We start from the raw sequence: 17,655 nt of genomic DNA, 5'->3' as shown, positions 1-17,655 counted from the left end.
ACACTGGAAAGAGCTCACAATAGCTAGGATGAAAAGACTGATGCCAAATTAGCCGTCGATAGGGGGGCAACCCCGATGAGAAAATCAGCAAAAGTTCAGTGGTGCTTTTTTAATAAACTGCTTCAACAATTAGTCAGTATTTTTAAATCCAGGCCCCATTTGCTGTCGTATTTGGAGGAAAAGGTGCTGATATGTTAAGTGACCAGCAGCTGCCAAACAGCTGCAATATGAAAACATGAGGGAAACGTCCATGATAAAGTAGTGTCTTAGTAGCGCCTGACAACATCGCAGAAAGGATTTCTACAGAATACTCAACCAAATGGAGGGATAATAAGACCTAGGCTAAAACAACAACTACTGAATTTTAGGATCCCTCAGTAACAAACTCAATTTGATGCTATTCTGTTTACAGTATTAACCACATTAGGATTCAGTATCTAAAAGGGCATCTTGTGTTGCAACCCTTGAAAACTTGTGGTTTTTGGAATAAGACATTGCATAAAATAAAATAAATTGCACATTATCGGATTGAGATCAATAAGCTACGGCTCCACAAAATTTACTTGCTATCTAATTAAAAATTAAATTCAAGTGCAACTGTCTATTTCCAAAGGTTGTATTACAATAATGACATTACTGCTCTCTCATCCTGAATTACAGCCATTCTTAGCAACTGATTTATTTAGTAATGCATACCAAGAGGAGTTTTGTGTTTTACATTTGTCTAAATTAAAATCTAATCTAATTCTACTGGTTGTATGATTCTGTTTTGGGAAACAATTTACTTTCTCTTTGTTTAACTTTCCCAAAACATACTGCAGATAACTTCGAAAAGGTTGTTTAGCCCTGGCAGGCACTCAATTAATTGTAACTTAAAAACAAAATACTGTATAAATTAATAAAACCCTACAATCGTCAGGAAACTCAGACCTCTGCGGTCATCGAGTGAGGCTCAGCCTTTTGCTTTCTGTATGTATTCATATTACAGACCTTTTATATAGAATAGATTTTCCCTTTAAGCTAACTTCATTTTCCAGACCCAGGAGCACTGAAGCACCAGGGTTTCCTCCTGCTTGTCCCCCCCCGCCTCCTCTGTACCGACTGTGGTAATTTATTTCAGGCACTTCCACCTGCCAAAACGGCTCAGTTTGGCAGACTGAAGGGCCAGAGGAAGAGCCCCTGTCTGCACCCTGTATGTCTGCTCTGAGATAAACTCCAGATCAAATGACAAATCTCAGCTGAGGGAAGAAAAAAAGTCCAACCGGATTCAAATAAAAGGAGTAAATGACTGAATGGGGACTGATCTACCACTGCAGCTAATTGTACTAATGATGAATTGTTAATGTGACAAGAAAATGAAAAGAAAGGAAAAAATCTGTAAAATTACAAAAATTGTACAAAGTTAGTGATGAGACCTCTGATAAATGTTGCATCTTCATCTTTTGTTTAAACACCAATATAACATTAGAAATGAACTAATTCTCACACATGGACTTCAAAATAAATCTGTTTGCACCCTATGTAATATATAATATATAAAAACCATCCCTCTTCAGGAACTTGATATTTTTAACTTACCAGATTTATAATCCAAACTTGCACAACAAAAATACACCACACCCAAACTATTGATTTCACCTCAAATACGATGAAAATGTAAAAATGAAGCAGTGAAGAACATCGAAACAAACATAAACAATGTTCATCAGCATTAAGTTTAAAACTGACACATTTTATTCCAACATTTTCACAGACTCCTGCTGCTCCCCTATGTGTATTTAAAGTAGCTGCATGGACAGACCACAGAAAACACAAGAAAACCCTAAAAACCTTTACAGAATCTGGCACTGCGAAGGAGGAGAACTACAATTTAAATCAGAGTTAATAGGTTTGATACCCCGTCATGCTGACAATGACTAAACATAATGGATCTAACTGGTTCTGTAACTGAGTCGGAAATCTGAGGAAATATTAATCTAAAGTAACTTTAACTGAGATCATAGCAACACAGAAGGGGGAAGTTGATCTGTTTATGAAGGAAGTCTTTTTTTTTTAAACCTTATTAAAAGTGAAAACTGGAGATCCCGTGTTAAGCTTATTTTAAGACAACACCAAGTGCTATAAAATAAAAACTAATGGCATTAACTATTATGCAATAAAATATTTGTATTTTGTCTTTACGAAAACAAAGAATATGAAAAAAGAGATTCTCGTAAAGTATGAAGAACGGCATTCCATTTGATCCGATTTGTAGAAAGGATGTTACTTCATTAAAAAAAGTTACTTTTTTAAAACTCATTTGGATTTATGAATGTATAATTTTTCTGCACAGAACTATATCATGAAATACAATTTAGCTCAATAGGCCAAGTTGGCAGTGCGTGAAACATATTCAAACAACACCAAAGTTTAAAACTATACAGCCCATTTTTTGGCAGACGGTATGTAAAGCTTTGCAATTAGGCTTTCCAAGTTTTAAGGAAGTACTGAGAGGAAATGAGAGGAGCTATCTTATACCGCCGGGAGCCAAATGCCGGAAGCATATAAGTAGGCTGAAGTGATGTGTGCTGCTATGGGCTTAACTGTGCATTCCTCTTGTGAAAAGATCACTATTTGGCATCACACACACAAAGATTCTCAGTTTCTTCCAACCCCGCCCACGACAACAATCTCCTCCCCTCTTTCTCAGTATTTGTAGGTGGTAAAAGGTTCCCTTGAGGCCCATGCTTTACTCCTTGTAAGGAGATTCAGCATTCCACAACTAGTCTTTGTCTGGGAGTTACATTAGTGTAAACACACTGTCATCAGGGAGCACAAAAAATATGACAGTAACGATGCGAGAGACCCGAGTGTAGCGGCTTTACTGAAACCCATGCACGAGAAGAAGGAAAGATTCTGGAGGCAAAATAAAGACAGGAAGAATAAATGTGTGAACGAGTGGAGATATATCAACCGGAAAAAGGAACTTGACATGTAATCAGCTAATGGGCTTGTCATATGTGGGGAGGTATGTCCACAGTGGCTGAGCACAGTCACATAATCATACAAGAAAGAGACACTTGGAAAGGCAAAATACAACAAAAGAGAAGTGAAAAAAAATCTCTTAATTTCAACAGGAACTGTTAAAAAATGTTTTGTATATTTTAAGCGATGTTTATGATCCAACCACTGCACAACTCAAGTATTATTAGAATTTGAGAGATATTGTGTTTATAGATGTGTGTATAAACCAAACAGTTATGTCTCAACGCAGAAAAACTCATCACAACTAACAAGCAGCAGTTCAAATTTAAGTCCCTTCATCAAAATAATGTCATTAATAACTTTTTCACCTGCATCGCATATGGCATTAGGATGTAAATAAATTAGCATAAAAAAAAAAAAAAACTAAAACATGAAGGAAACAGACCAAAAGGAAGCTGCTCCAACATAGACAAAGAAAATAATCAGATTCACTACTTTCTATATGTGTTCAGTAAGCAAATACCAGTTTTCTGAATCCATGATAGAACACCCCCATTCCCCAATCACTGCACACTTAGCATGCCAATATAAATTGTTACAGAGATGCCTGATGACTTCACATATATCTCTAATTTCATTTACTGTCCAAACACATGCAAATAGAGAGTATCACACATGAACTTAGGCTCCCTCCACCAGCTTCACAGAATTGTTAAAAATAAGCAATGGTTAACATCACAAGACTGATGAAGATATTAAAGTTAATTATTCCATCCCCTAAAAAGCATTAAGATATACATAGATGCATTAACTATTTCCTGCACCAAAAATTACTGTTGAGCTTGAAACTAATTGCAGCAGCTACTATAAGCATGACTAACTGTGCCATTGTACTATGCTTCCTGTCCAACATCATGCTTTTGGATTATTCCACTGGCATTCAGAACATAAACATGCACCCACAAGGAAATGGGTTCATTTTCAGGCCACAATCTCTCTAAGGAGTAAAAAGGCGGGCTCAGGCATCAATGACCAAGCTACAGAACACATCACTCAAAGTAAGCAGAGGCAGTGCATAGTTCTTTGAGATTCAGATCTAAATTATCTGACATCGCAAAATCATCCTGTGGCAAGTTTCATACAAATCACTGTGCAGTGGCAGGTTTTGGCGAAAAGAAAAAGACAACAAAAGAAAGCAAATGCGCCCAAGAAATAGGATGCTCCAATGAATAATGTTTTTGCACCCTCTACCAAACAAACTCAAACCCGCCCAGAATAACATATTGCATATTCATGTGATGATATCATTATTTTGTGTTGGACATAATCATTGTCAGGAAAATAAACCTTAACTCACCCTTGATTGAGGTCGTTCTCTGTATTGTCAAGCCACAAACGAACTGCCACTGCATTGCCTTCTCGGCACTGAGTGAAGATATCATCCATTTTGTTGGTGTAGTCTTCTCGTGAAAGCAGATGCAGAATTAAACTTAGAGCAATGACCTGAGCGGTTGAGCCAATTCCTGGCCAGCATTAGACCCTCATCTGGGACACAATTAGACAGGCACTGTGGTATGCAATATGGGGGAGGGCAAACAAAACAAAAAAAAAAAAAAGAAGAGACAACGAGAGAGAGAAAAATAATTCTGACATAACCATCCTCCATCAATGTGAAATTTCGTCCAACATTATTTTTATCCTGTAAAAAGTTAAGCAACTGAGCAATCTTATTTGTATTACTGGGTGGGGGTGCATTTGTGGTGTTGTGATTCACAAAACTTGGCCATGACTAACATCCTGTATGATGGGGCACATTTGTATAAATAAAAATACTTAGGAGTTGTTTCTTGGCAACATACATGCAAAAATCAAGATTGAAAAGCAACACTATACCAGTAACTAACTAAGATCCCAGTTTGCATTAATTACAAATCAATAGCAAAATAATGAAATGGGTGGGATGTTTATTTTTTTGGTCTAAAACCAGCCTACAAATGAGAACCAATGCAGTAGCTGCACTGCTATCTAGCTAGCGTAGAAGGGGCAAAGCTAAAAGTTTAGCCAAGTAACACTACAGCTTTTGGCAACACTTTTCTTCCTTACGACAGATTAAGCACCCATAACAAGGTCCTCGCATAACAAACATATTATTCCGTCTGGCTAAATCAGGTTGAAGCAAGTTTCTGCTAGCAAGCTAACACAGTATCTTGACGCCGTAGAAGTCTAATTTAACGCTGGCTAACTGGTTACAATAAAAATGCCCACTTTAAAATGCAAGTATTATTTTTTTTAACAAAACAGAATTACGTCCACGCCAGTACACCTACCTGATATGTCTATCAATGGCAGTATAATACAGTTAGGGGAGAAGTTTAGAGTCTATGTTGGTATCCTGTAAATTGAGTAAATGTGGGACGTCCACACCCTCAGAGCCACCGTACACGTACGAGCTGCTAATGGCTAACGGAGACCTACGCCCCCTTCAGGCGAGACGGAGAACCGCACAAGAGCTGAAATTTGAACGCCTGAGGTTATGCTTTTTGTGAACCAAAGGTTTCCTGCATACTGCAGAACTGAATATGCCAGATAAATAAAACATTGAGTTTATTTGATCACAGCAGAATACAAAAAGAGCATTCCATACAGTACGTCTTTTGTTTAAATATAATGAATGATAAATACCTTTAAGTAGCACTGAGTCATTGTTTTAGTAAAGTAAACAAACTTTCAAAAGCGCTAACAGAAAAGTTTGGCATAAAATATCACATAAGTTATATACAAATGAACACAGGTATACAAAAAAAAAATTTTAGACGTTTTTTAGACGAACGTCATATGAACCATAGATACGAACACCATTACCCAGAAAGCTCTCGTCCTCTACGTCATCAACCTGCGCCCACAGTTCTGTTTTGCTTCCTACACGCACATGACAGACCAACGTGGCTTACGGCTTTTACAATGAGTTTCTACTATTGTTAGATGTAATTACACGTTAAGCGAAACAAATAGTTTCATGTAAACAACGTCAACAACAATATCAGCAGCTGTTTAAAAGTAACTCGGTTTGTTTTTCTTTTGTCTTAGTCAGATCCGCAGTTGTTAGGATTTGAATGGACAGTTTGCATTTTTATAGAGAAAAAAAGATTTTTGTGGTTTAATTTTTTTATTATTATTATTACAGGGATTGTGTAAACATGTTTGTTGAAGATGAAGACTGGAATGATGAACAAGAAGCCCAACTTTTGAGTGAAACTGTCCGCAAAAACACAGAGAAAGCGAACAGCAGTAGAGATGTAAAGGTACATGTTTTTTTGCTTTTCCCAATAAATTTCGTATTAGAATAACAAGGGGAAACCTCTCATATTTACCAGACTGAAATATTCGAATACAGCATCAACACTGTACAAATCCTGCTGCGTTTGTTACAGAGCCATTTTGAGCCAAATAAATAGCTCTGTAAAACGTATTAAGTGGAGTTTGCTTATATATATTATGCTGTTCAGCAATAACAGAAAGGCTAACTTGTTTAAGGTCTAATTACTATTATCCTGATTTTCCAAGGTTGTTGGAAAAAAGAGTCTCCTGCGGACCCTGCAGACACTGGGACCAGTTCCAGACTGGGAGAGCAACAGCCATCTGCAGGGCAGTGACAGTGAGACAGAAACGGTACCGTCACACACTAAGAAGAAGAGGAAGAAGAAAAGGGGGAAAAAGAGAAAACATACAGAGAAATCAGAAGAACATCAAGAGGATGAAGATGTAAATCGCACAGTCACAGAAAAAAAAACTTTCCCCAAGAAAAAAGGAAAGGAAACTGGTGAGTAATTCATGAATTATAAGTTTATATTATACGCTCCCATTTAGAGCTGCAGAAAAACTTAGATTTGCACACTATGCAAACAGTTATCCCCATCAAGGTTGTGGGTTTTTATTTTTGGTGTTTGTCTATTTTATTTAAGCGTTTATTAAAATTGACAAATGTCCACACTTTGGCTGTAAAAAAAAAAAAAAATTAAAGAAAAGAAAGAAACATTGCTTAAAATATATTTTCTTTCCCCAGGGTCCACAGACTCCAACAAAATCACTGCGAGAGAGAAAAAGGAGAATGAAATGATAGATTCTGCCCAGGTGACCACAAACAAACCTCAAAGCACAGAGAGAGTGAGCAGACAGCAGTGGAAAAACAAGATGAAGAACAAGAGAAAATGCAAAAATAAATACAGGCAGAATAAACCGGAGGAGAGCGTAAACGAAGCACCGACTGCTCATAAACAGGAGCCGGAGGAAACAGGCAAAATAAAATCACAAAATGACAATAACAATGAAAGCGCCAGTCAGACAACAACCCAGCAAAGGAATGAGAAAGAACATAAACCGCTGAAAAGGAAAAACACTGACAAGGACACTCCAACAACAGAGGAACAGAAAGCAGAGAGTAAAACTACAAAAACTTCATGTGATTCTTCTAATGTTGGATCAAAACTGATCAAATGTGAAGTTCAAGTGCAGATCACAGACAATCAGCAGGAGCCCTCCATGAAAAGACAGAAACCAGAACTGAGCAAAGAACAGAGTCTGAAAAGACAGAAACTTCGGAAGATCCTCCTCAGCCAGGAAATGGACCAACGTGCCCGTCCATCAGAGCAGAAAGACGAGCCAGCCTTATCGCGGGAGAAGGAAGAGGAAGAGGTGAAACAAAGTGGTTCGGACTCCTTCCGAGCACGCATGGAGCAACGATTGGAATCTGCTCGTTTCCGCTACATCAATGAAGTTATGTACAGCACAACCAGCGGCGAGGCGAAGAGGATGTTCCAACAAGACCCACAAGCTTTCTGGATTTACCACAAAGGTTACACGGCACAGGTTAAGAGGTGGCCCACCAATCCCGTGGATCAGATCATCGCTTACATTCAGAACAAGTGAGATGAGTTCATTAAAAACTATATATATATATATATATATATATATATATATGTATATACTTTTTTTTTTTTTTTTTTTTTTTTTTTTAGATTTTTTTAACTCGTAGTGCATTTTAGTTCCATTTTTATTTTTATTATTATTATTTACTACCTATTTGCACTATCTACTTTGTTTGCACCTTTCATTACTATTCGCACCCTCCTTGTTGTTTCTGAGAGCCTATGTAACAGTGAATTTCTCCATTGTGAGATAAATAAAGTCTTATCTTATATATAAATATATATATATATATATATATATATATAAATATATATATATATATATAAAAAGAGAGAGAGAGATAGTGCACATGGACTTGAACATGCTAAATTAAACTGAACGTAAACAATACCCACGCTGCATGGTTGTTACATATTTTGTTTTTTGCTTTGTTAAATAGCCGGGATTGACTGGTGAAATTCTGAGGGTCAATTATACATTCTGGGAATTTGTTTACTTAATTATTTATATATTTTAAGCCAGTAAACAGCTGTTAAAGTGTGTTAATTTTGCTGCTTGTCCTGCAGTATAACCTAAGCTGAGCCAGATATTTGTATTATTATTGATATTAGCATTTTCATGGAAGATCTGTGTTTACAAAATTGGGGTAATAGTCTGTAACATAGTTTTTACTGCTTCTCAGCAGGGAAGAAAGAGGCAGGAGCTACAATAAAGCATTTCAGACTCCGGGTTGCATAATTGTGCAATATTAGGCAAATGTTCCTGTAAAACATTAAATTAGTAGACCTCCCAAATAATACCATATATAACCCTGTAAATGTGCAAAATATAGACTTATGTTTCAGAGGTTTTCATTCAGCCTGTGATAAAAACTAAACATCTGCTTGTATAAGAATGAAACGACGATGCGTCCTCATATGCATGCCAACCTCTTCACAGTTACGCATATAACTATTCAGTCTGAAAACTTTATTGTTGCAGATCTTCCTCTCTGGTGGTTGCAGACTTCGGTTGCGGTGACTGTAAAATAGCGCGCAGCGTGAAGAATAAAGTGCACAGCTTCGATCTTGCAGCTACCTGTGACCTTGTGACAGTCTGTGACATGTCCAACGTGAGTATCTCATTGTGTGATAGTCCATTAATTGTCCCCGCTGCCGTGATTAAAACACACATTCTCCCTGTGCAGGTGCCTCTTGGGGACGGCTCTGTGGACATTGCCGTGTTTTGTCTCTCTCTCATGGGGACAAACCTGGCTGACTTCTTAGCTGAGGCCAATCGAGTCTTAAAAAACGGGTAAATGATGTAATAATGACTGATCTTATGCTTGTTTGGTCTGACGATGCAAAAGTAACTGGTTTTGCTCAATTATGGCAGGGGGGTCATTAAAATCGCAGAAGTGGCGAGCAGATTTGACAACGTGCGGAACTTCATCTCTGCTCTGGCAAAACTTGGATTCAAGTTGGTGTCCAAGGTGAGACAACAGAAAAGACAACATCAGGGATGGTGTTTCTCATTAAGTATTAATGAAATTTGTGCCGGCGTTGTCACGACTGTTTTAAATATAAAAGGATGAGCTCAGTCTCCAACAGTAAGAACAGTCCTCTGCATTTTACACTCTTTTTTCCATCTGCAAATGAAAATGTACAGAAATATGCAACAACCTTTACTGCAAGCAGAGGTATCTCAATTTATTTTTCCTTTTCGAGGTCTGAGCTGGCAGTGAGGGTTGGTGGCAGCTGTATGATTTCTCATTTATAGCTGCGGGCAGGAAACCACAGGTTTAAATGAACGTTCAGTGAACTGGTTTAAAGTTGGTAACAAACAGATGGTTGAATTTAAAGCATTTAGATGGAGATCAAGTTGGTTTAAAGACTTTTAGCAAACAGAGGACAGAGTTTAATGTGTGTAAATAACTTGTGTTTTTTTTTGTCTTCATTTGCTTTTCAGGATACAGAAAACACACATTTCTACTCCTTTGAGTTTAGGAAGACGGGAAATGCTCCAAAAAACATAAAGAAATATGGACTGCAGTTGAAGCCGTGTGTGTACAAGAAAAGATGATGTTCTAATGGAATTAAGCGTGCACACTGAACAAAATGTGTGTGTAAGTTAGAATATAAATGTACTGCTATTCTTGGATTCACAGTGTTTTTGATTGGTACAAATCTGTTTTTATTTTATGCTAACTGTTTATGTTTTTATTTTTAGTGGCGACCAAAATCCAACAATGAAAAACAGAGAGTGAAAAGAGACGTTTGGACACCCTGGCCTCCCAGTGCTTAGACTTCCTGTTTTTAAATGTTCTTTCAAGCTGCGAAGAGCTTTCAGATATCTTCTGATTCTGTTGAGTTCATGCCTTCCTCTGTCTGCACCGCGCCGAGATTCATCAGCAGATTATTACGTTTTTGTGGAAAAATCCATTGTGATTGTTGAATGTTTTGCATAATTATGGTTTTCAAAGCTGTCATTTCTAACTTTTAAACAATGTAAATTTAGCTTCCAAAGTTTTTGACTGAGCTCAAGTCTGTTGCCAGTAACACTTTCCCAACAACAGATCATGTAAAAGCCGCTCATCTAGCCTACATGATAAACAGCTGGAGAAGGATCTGAAACTCCAGTCCTCAAGAAATGTTTCCCTGCTCCAACACACCTGATTCCAATTAAATGGATTTAACAGCTTGTCAAGTTTTGCACAGTGATGTTTTTGAATCAGTGGCTCTTGAGGAGCTTGAGAGTCCTGCTCGTAAGCCGCCTCTCTGAGATGCTCATGGCCTTTGCAGCCTTGGGAGTTGCATTCTAATCTCATCAGGACACAGGGCTTGTTTACATCGAATAATGCTTGTTGATATGTACATTTACAAAGTCATCATGTGAAAGATGCAGGAAATGTTTTCTTCCATGATGATAATTTTATGCTGTTTTCACTGCAAAGTGGAGCAGTGCACTATGGAGCCACACAAGGAGCCACAGCATTAACAAGACTATTGTGGTGAAAAGGAATTGATTGCTTTTCAATTGGGCTTCAGTCTATAGTTTTCAGTAGGTCTGTTTCGCTTCACACCTCTTCACTGTTGCAGAAAGTAAGACCAAGGGTGCATGTTGGAATGAAGCACATGCAGGTTTCCTGAGTACTCTGGAGAAAATCACTGCTTGGTTTAAGTTTCATAAGATACTAAATAATGGGTACTTTAATAATCCGATGAAAGAAATTTCTTTTTAAAGCAGCAGTCCAATTAACATGAGAGAAATGAAATATAAGAAAAGTGTAAACGGTTAAAATAAACTTAAAATATATACAAGAAAAGTGCAACACAAAAATAAAATGTTTATATGTAGAAACTGCACACGTATGTTTATGGATGGCTATATGACTCAGTGCAGAGAAGACCATCACCCCTCACACATGGAGGTTTCGTTCAGTTATTGTAAATGGAAGAAATGGTTTTCTGACTGGAGCTACAGGAGTCTGTTTGAGAAAGAGCTCTCCTGTCCCTCCAGTATACTGCAGGTTGTCCGTGATGGAGACCAGTTTGTTCAGTCTGACTGTCTCCGGTGTCTGCAAGTTGTGTCCAATGGTTTTAGAAGCCTCATAGTTGAGTTTATTGATCCAGCTGACATGCCTGGAGCAGATGCAGTTCCTCTAGCACACCGCAGCAGTAAGAAGGCACTGGCCACCACAGACCAGAAGAACATCTCAGGCAGTTTGCTCCATCACAGTAAGATTATGCTCATCCCCCTCTTCTTCTACACAGCATGTGTGTTGCTCTTCCACTACAGCCTGAACTGCACTTAAACTACATACTGTAGATGTCCACAACGTGAACATGACCCTGATGGGCTGGTGTGCAGGTTTCCTCCTCCAAAGCCAGTAATCATCTCCTTCGTTTTATTCATATTCAGAAGGGGATGGAGTCCACAGTCCACAACGTTGCTCATCAGCAACTCCTCCTGTCCATCTCTGATACATTCAACCACCACAGTCATCAGTTTCTCTGCAGGTGGCACGAGCTGGAGCTGTGTTTAAAATCAGAGATGTACTGGGAATGGTGACAGGACCGTGCCTTCGGGCTCTTCCATGTTACCGACGTGGATGTTTCCCAGCTGAACAAACTGAGATCTGTCTGTAAGATAGTCAATGACCCAGATAATGGTGGATATGTTTACCTCCCCTGTTAATTTTGACGTGAACAGCCTGTAATGCTTTATATTTACTTTAGAGACAGGTGTTCACTAATGATGAGTGTTTTAATGAGTGTCTTCTTATCCCAACAAAAGCTTTGGCCAGTCAGGATGTAGCCAAAGAGTGTGCGAAAGTTTCTGGTGGCAGAATGTCATATTTATAATAGATCATTTTTATATTGTGGGTTGCAAGATGGGGGTCTTTGTGGATTGCTTTGCAAATATATTTAGATAGGTGGAAACTCTCCAGGAAACATTAAAGATAGTATATATATATATATATATATATATATTTTTTTTTTTTTTACCCCATTATGAAATTTCCTAATCATAGTATGAGCAGCTTGAGTACAGCTGAGATGCAGTGTCATGGCCGATCAGTGGACTATAGTAGAAATAATTACTCGGTTGCGTGTGTAGTCATTTGCCACAAGAGGGTGCAACACTCCTGCAATTTCACTCAGACTGATTCATGGAGTTTCAGCCTGCAGCATCATCATAGAGTAGTAAACTGTGCAAGTATTTATGTCTAGCATGGTTCCTGCTGACACAGCAGGATTGGCCAAACTCATTTAGATGATTAAAAGTACCATACCAGTGTTTCAGTTGTCTCAACTACTGCTGCAAATGTGCATGTATTTTAACAAACACAGGAACTCCAAGAAAATTATATTTGAAAAGCTTTACTGAAAAATACAAAACAGAAAAAATGAAAATCCCTGAAAAATACAATGTGTGTAAACCAAGATGGAAAATTCAAGTAAGACAGAAAGTGCAAATTTCTATGCTTTTGAAACCATTAATGCCAGTCTGTTATAAAAGCTCAGTACATGTTCAGAACAACTTCAGATGCTACATTCAAACAAAATACAGTTCAATTTTCAGCAGTGCTGCAGTTTCAGCAAGCCTTCACAGGTCTGCGTAATGGAAGATGAAGGTAAAATAGGAAGTCCTGCAAAGCATCTCCCTATTCACACGGTACTCTTGACGTCAATGACGATGGAATAACTGATCTGAGGGTACTTGTTACCGTCCTCGGCGGCTGCTGATGGCTTCTTCACCTCAGGAGAGCCGGGATCCTGCATTAGAGCTGTCAAGCCCGACAAAGACTCCCTCTGCTTAATAATAGAGTGCAGCAAAAGGGTTAGAATAAATACAGCATTATTAATCTAATACTTAATATTTCAGTTGATAAATACCTTATACTGTGTCCTGTTGTTTCTTTTACTGCAACACAAGTAGACAAAAAAGATTGAATTAAAATGTTTTTTTTTATAAATTTTTTTTTTCAGATTTGCTGGTTTCTATGGTTTGGGGAATCTAGCCTCTACATATGTCATAGGTGGGATTGGATCTGGAAAACCCAGGTTCAAGTCCCCAGAGTGCCAGTAGTTGTCATCCACCATTGGCCCTGCAGTGCCAAAGCTCCCATTCGGGATTAATAAAGTAAAAATGATTGCCACTAGATGGCACTGTGAGCCAATCACACACACAATCGATTCAGTCAAGTTGAAGAGCTGGAAACACTGTATGCAACAGGAATATCAATGAATAGCAGTGGTGACCCAAGTCCTCATCACTGATCTTGGGTAGCAGCTCACTTTGTGTATTATGACCTCAGTGGCATCAACCCAGTGATGACCTGCTGCTGAGGGGAGGATGAGGGGGTTAGTCCCAAAATAGCTTTCCTCTTGGGGAGTCATGTTTTCTTGTTGTTGACTGGGTAACTGACCTTCCCAAATTAGCTTGACAGGATCCTCCCACCAGTACAAGGTCCAACAGGGAAGAGAATCTTCCAAAAAATGACACCTTTACCAAATATTCTGGCCAGATTGTTGTGCTTCTTTAAACGAGATGCAAATCACTCTTGTTCAGCTTTATTCACATCTTGCAGTGGAAACTTATACAGACAGAAAACCATTAATAGCTGGAGGATTATGACAAATGTCTCCCAACAGCTGTAAACAGTCTGACCCACTGATTTTTTTTCCAGGAGCAACAGCACAAAGATATTCCTGTGTGGATTTTTAAAAATTTTTTTTTATTTTTCCAACCGATGAATGGCAGCTCGAGTTTCATTATATTAATAACTTCCGAGCATGTTGACTTTCTGATTCCTTTGCCTTGGCTTCTGCAATGTGGCTGTGATGATAATGGACCAGCGATCAGCAGTCGTCTGCAGAAACTGCCAGAAGTAACACAGCTAAAAGCCAAAGCAGGAAAATTAATCTGTTTTTTGTTTTTTTTGCACTGACGAAACATTTCTACCTGTCTACAAGCGAGCTGCGGTGGCAGAGGCACCTGTCTGCTTTCGCCACAGTACTTCCTGTTTGTGAATAACTTGACAAGTGTGAGAGGGTGGTTGGTGAGTTGGTTAACGAGCCACACATCCTGTTTGTCTTGTATCGTATTGCACTGATACTGCTGGCCTCATTTACCCGCCAGCACATCACCTGTCGATCTAACACCTGTGGAACTCACCAGCACACGCACAGGATGACGACGAGCAGAATGAGGATTGCAAAGGCGGATGGGATGCAGATCATGGTTACCAGCACTGCAACGCATGCATACATATCAGTAAAAAATCTCAACAAAGCAAATACTGAAAGGAGCACACCTCAGATGATAGCATCTGAAGCAGCAAGTGAACAAGTTGGAGACACTTACTAAGCTGTTCGTCCTCTCTTATGAGCTCCACTTGAATGTTGACCATGGCTGTGTGGTGATAGAAAGAAGCCCAACAAGTATACAGGCCTTTATCCTGCCCTGGTGGGATGATCATTGCAGCTCCATGCATCTGAACAATCGAGCCATCATTCCTGAAACACAAATGTAGGTGGTTAAGTGCAACATTTTCCCTGTATTGTTGAGGGTTGGGGAGGAATCACAGCAGCTTACACTACTTTGGTTTGGTTAACAGGAACTTAAAGCTATTGGTGTGACTTTTCTGCAGACAGCAAGCAGGGTTGCAGCCATCTTTTCATATTCTACTTTTTGGTCTCAGAAGAAAGTGATAAAACCATTTCCATGCTGTCGGTCATTTAGCACAATTCTGCTCTGTGTAGAAACAACCAAGTTAATTATTTCAGTGTGTTTATTCTTAATTGAGTTTTGGGGATAAATAATAAATTGTGTGTGGCACACTTCGTTCACACTTTTTAAGTGTGATTTAGCTATCTCCACAGCTCTAATGAAATAAAATACAAATGTTGTATGACAACAGATAAAATATCTGTTTGCAGCTCAGTGGATGGAAACACAGATCTAACCGCAGGTAAAGGAAACGGTACAAAGACAGCATCAGATATTAAGATCTATGTTTGATTTGTTTTTGTTCTTTAAAAATGCCCCCATTTGGAATTAATCAGAAACATGTTTTCCAAAATTTGGGACAGGAGAACGTTCACCACAATAAATGAATGCAAAAGTTTGCAAACACCCGTTCTTCCTCCTATTGGATTAATTTGATTGTTAAAAATTTGGACCGGTGCTGCATGTTCTTTTCTTTGCATGGTAAAGGTTTAGCTTGAGCTGTGTTGTTCTGTGACGATGGTTTTAGTGTGTTTCTGAGTCCATGCAATGAAACCCGTGACTAAAATCGTGTCTGGTTTTACAGCAGAGCTCCCTGAGGGGTCTGAAGGTCACATTCAATATTTGCTGTGGTTTTGGAAAAGAACAATATTTCTCCATTTCACAGTTTCTCATTTACGTTTCTTTCTACTATTTTCAGTGGAAAACAAGCTTTAGATAGTTTGCAAATCTTTCCATCCTGTTATTTATTCCCATTTCAGACAAAAGCCCAACTTCTCAGGATAGCCACCTTCTGCAGTCGATGCTGTACTCTGGCACGTTGCCTTCTACTCTGAGCAGTATTTTCTGGTTGTGATGATTCTCGTGGACAGACAATCTGTGTATTACAGGCTGGTCACTGTAGCGACTTTGCAGAGGAGTCGTATGGTTCAGGACTCTCAAAGAAGAAATATCTGTGGAAAATATCAATTCAGTTCTAATTTTGCTCTTTGAATTGTTGGATTTCTTCCTGTTTTAATGTGAATTGCTATATTCGTCTCATTTAAACTCACAATATTTGGGGATGTGAACTGTCTTCCTCTCTGTGAGCCCATGTTCAAACTGGTGCACACAGGTCAGGTTTTGTCCTTCATGCAGGGCCAGGGGAAATTGATAAATCAGCCTGGCTTTCACTTTGTGTCCTTCGTATTCGGTGTTCAGGGATGTTTCACCCCTGGTATTTTCAGGAAGGACCCAGGCAAGGTTGATCCCGATACCCTCCCCCCTGCAGTCACACACTGCCAACCAGAGAGAGGAGTCTTGCTGTTTCACCACAGACACGCTCAGTTGAGGTTTTTCTGAAAAAAAATCAAAGAGGGGCAACAGGAAGGGGGATGAGTAGTTGTTATGTCTCCAGGAAAGAAACGTTTCTAAGATACGGCGAACATACTTTGCACTGGAATATAAACTGTTCGTATTTCAGGCATCTCCAGAGTCTGATGCTTCACCATGCAAGTTAAATTCTGACCAGCATACAGAGAGGACAGGAAATGCACAGAGCTCTGCGCCGATACCAAACCCTCAGCCTGGACTTCTGTTTCTAACAGAGAACTGATGCTGCTGTTTGCAGCATGCCAGCTTATAACAGCAGCCGAAGCGACGCTGACCGCAGAGCACAGCACCGTTGTGTACTTGTGACCATCTTTCCACTCAGTGCTGGTGCTAACGCTGATGTTGGGGCGAGCTGCAGGGGAGGAAGAGGTTAAACAACAGGAAATGAGGTGTTACTTCTGAGTGAAAAATTAAAGATCGAGCAAACACAATGTGTCCTCTACTGAGACGAAGTTATCCTTCGGATGATTTGTCGTACATACCACAAAGAGGGAGTGTTACGCTCCTGTTCTCCGGTTCCTCAAATGCAGAGTGATTTATCACACACTCTGTGGTGAGCTCCTGATGCAAGCATGCAGGGAGGCGTAAAACTCCCCTGACAGAGTGGCTCCCATTAGAAGTTGTGGAGTTGGACCAAAAGTCTGCAGAAACACCCTCAGGTAGAAACCAGGACACGTTGGCTGCAGGAACAGCATCGGCCGCTACACACTCAACCAGCCTGTGTCCGTTTTCACTCCGCACATCAACTCGGATTGTGGGAGGAACTGGGCAGAAGGGTGAGGAGAGAAGACTCACCATCAAACTTTCATGGTAAAAGGATGAAGAAATTAAAAGTAGACTTGATGTGTGGAAAAGTTGAACCTACTGAGCTGCTGAGCTTGAGGTTTGACTGTGATGTTCAGCCGCAGCGTTGTGTGAAGGTGGTGGTAAGAGAAGTCGCATGCATACAGACCAGCATGGTGAAGCGCCACAGGACCCCCAAAGGTTAGGCTTGTTTTAACCAGCTCCACACCCTCAGGCAGGGGTCCTTTATCTCTGTTTTACAAAGATAAATAAATGTTTCTGGCTTGACACTTAATAAGTATTGCAAACAAATAAAATAAGAGACTTTATTTTTATTCCATTAGTGTTGATAGAAGACCTTGTTAGGCTATTTGAAGCTCATATATGTACATTCTGTAG

General features: G+C 39.3%; 2 protein-coding genes across 5 annotated transcripts in view; one reads left to right on the top strand and one right to left on the bottom strand.

Moving 5' to 3' along the window:
* LOC306760939 (scaffold protein ILK) overlaps nt 1–5,400 on the bottom strand; it is an 18,056-nt gene extending 12,656 nt beyond the window's left edge. Inside the window, exons 1-2 of one of the 2 annotated variants that reach the window (XM_079246992.1) lie at nt 5,292–5,400; nt 4,322–4,531 (exon numbers count right to left, since the gene is read on the bottom strand). In XM_079246992.1, coding sequence (XP_079103118.1) covers nt 4,322–4,410 — 89 coding nt within the window. In that variant the 5' untranslated portion in view covers nt 4,411–4,531; nt 5,292–5,400. The remainder of the gene's footprint in view (nt 1–4,321; nt 4,532–5,291) is intronic. The other variant, XM_079246993.1, reaches the window with a different exon arrangement.
* A 482-nt stretch (nt 5,401–5,882) lies between these two features.
* rrp8 (ribosomal RNA processing 8) lies at nt 5,883–10,456 on the top strand. 3 transcript variants are annotated; one of them, XM_079246385.1, is made up of 9 exons: nt 5,883–6,021; nt 6,149–6,266; nt 6,529–6,784; nt 7,028–7,886; nt 8,872–9,001; nt 9,077–9,183; nt 9,265–9,361; nt 9,838–9,994; nt 10,099–10,456. In XM_079246385.1, exons 2-8 carry the CDS (start codon nt 6,162–6,164, stop codon nt 9,949–9,951), a joined length of 1,668 nt encoding a protein of 555 aa, XP_079102511.1. In that variant the 5' UTR covers nt 5,883–6,021; nt 6,149–6,161; the 3' UTR covers nt 9,952–9,994; nt 10,099–10,456. The 3 variants fall into 3 exon arrangements, with proteins under 3 accessions (XP_079102511.1, XP_079102512.1, XP_079102510.1); XM_079246386.1 differs by having other exon boundaries at nt 5,916–6,029; nt 9,838–9,988; XM_079246384.1 differs by having other exon boundaries at nt 5,916–6,029.
* The last annotated feature ends 7,199 nt before the right edge of the window (nt 10,457–17,655 follow it).

Source organism: Telmatherina bonti, assembly GCF_933228915.1.
Source record: "Telmatherina bonti genome assembly, chromosome: 9".
NCBI classification, from domain to species: Eukaryota; Metazoa; Chordata; class Actinopteri; order Atheriniformes; family Telmatherinidae; genus Telmatherina; species Telmatherina bonti.
The sequence above is the reverse complement of the archived record's forward strand: the minus strand, read 5'-3'. Positions and strand labels throughout refer to the sequence as shown.

Coding starts and splice junctions, on each gene's coding strand:
- rrp8 (XM_079246385.1), top strand. CDS start 6,162: ATGTTTGTTGAAGATGAAGACTGGAATGATGAACAAGAAGCCCAACTT. Junction 6,267..6,528: donor ACAGCAGTAGAGATGTAAAG/GTACATGTTTTT, acceptor TGATTTTCCAAG/GTTGTTGGAAAAAAGAGTCT. Junction 6,785..7,027: donor GAAAAAAGGAAAGGAAACTG/GTGAGTAATTCA, acceptor TTCTTTCCCCAG/GGTCCACAGACTCCAACAAA.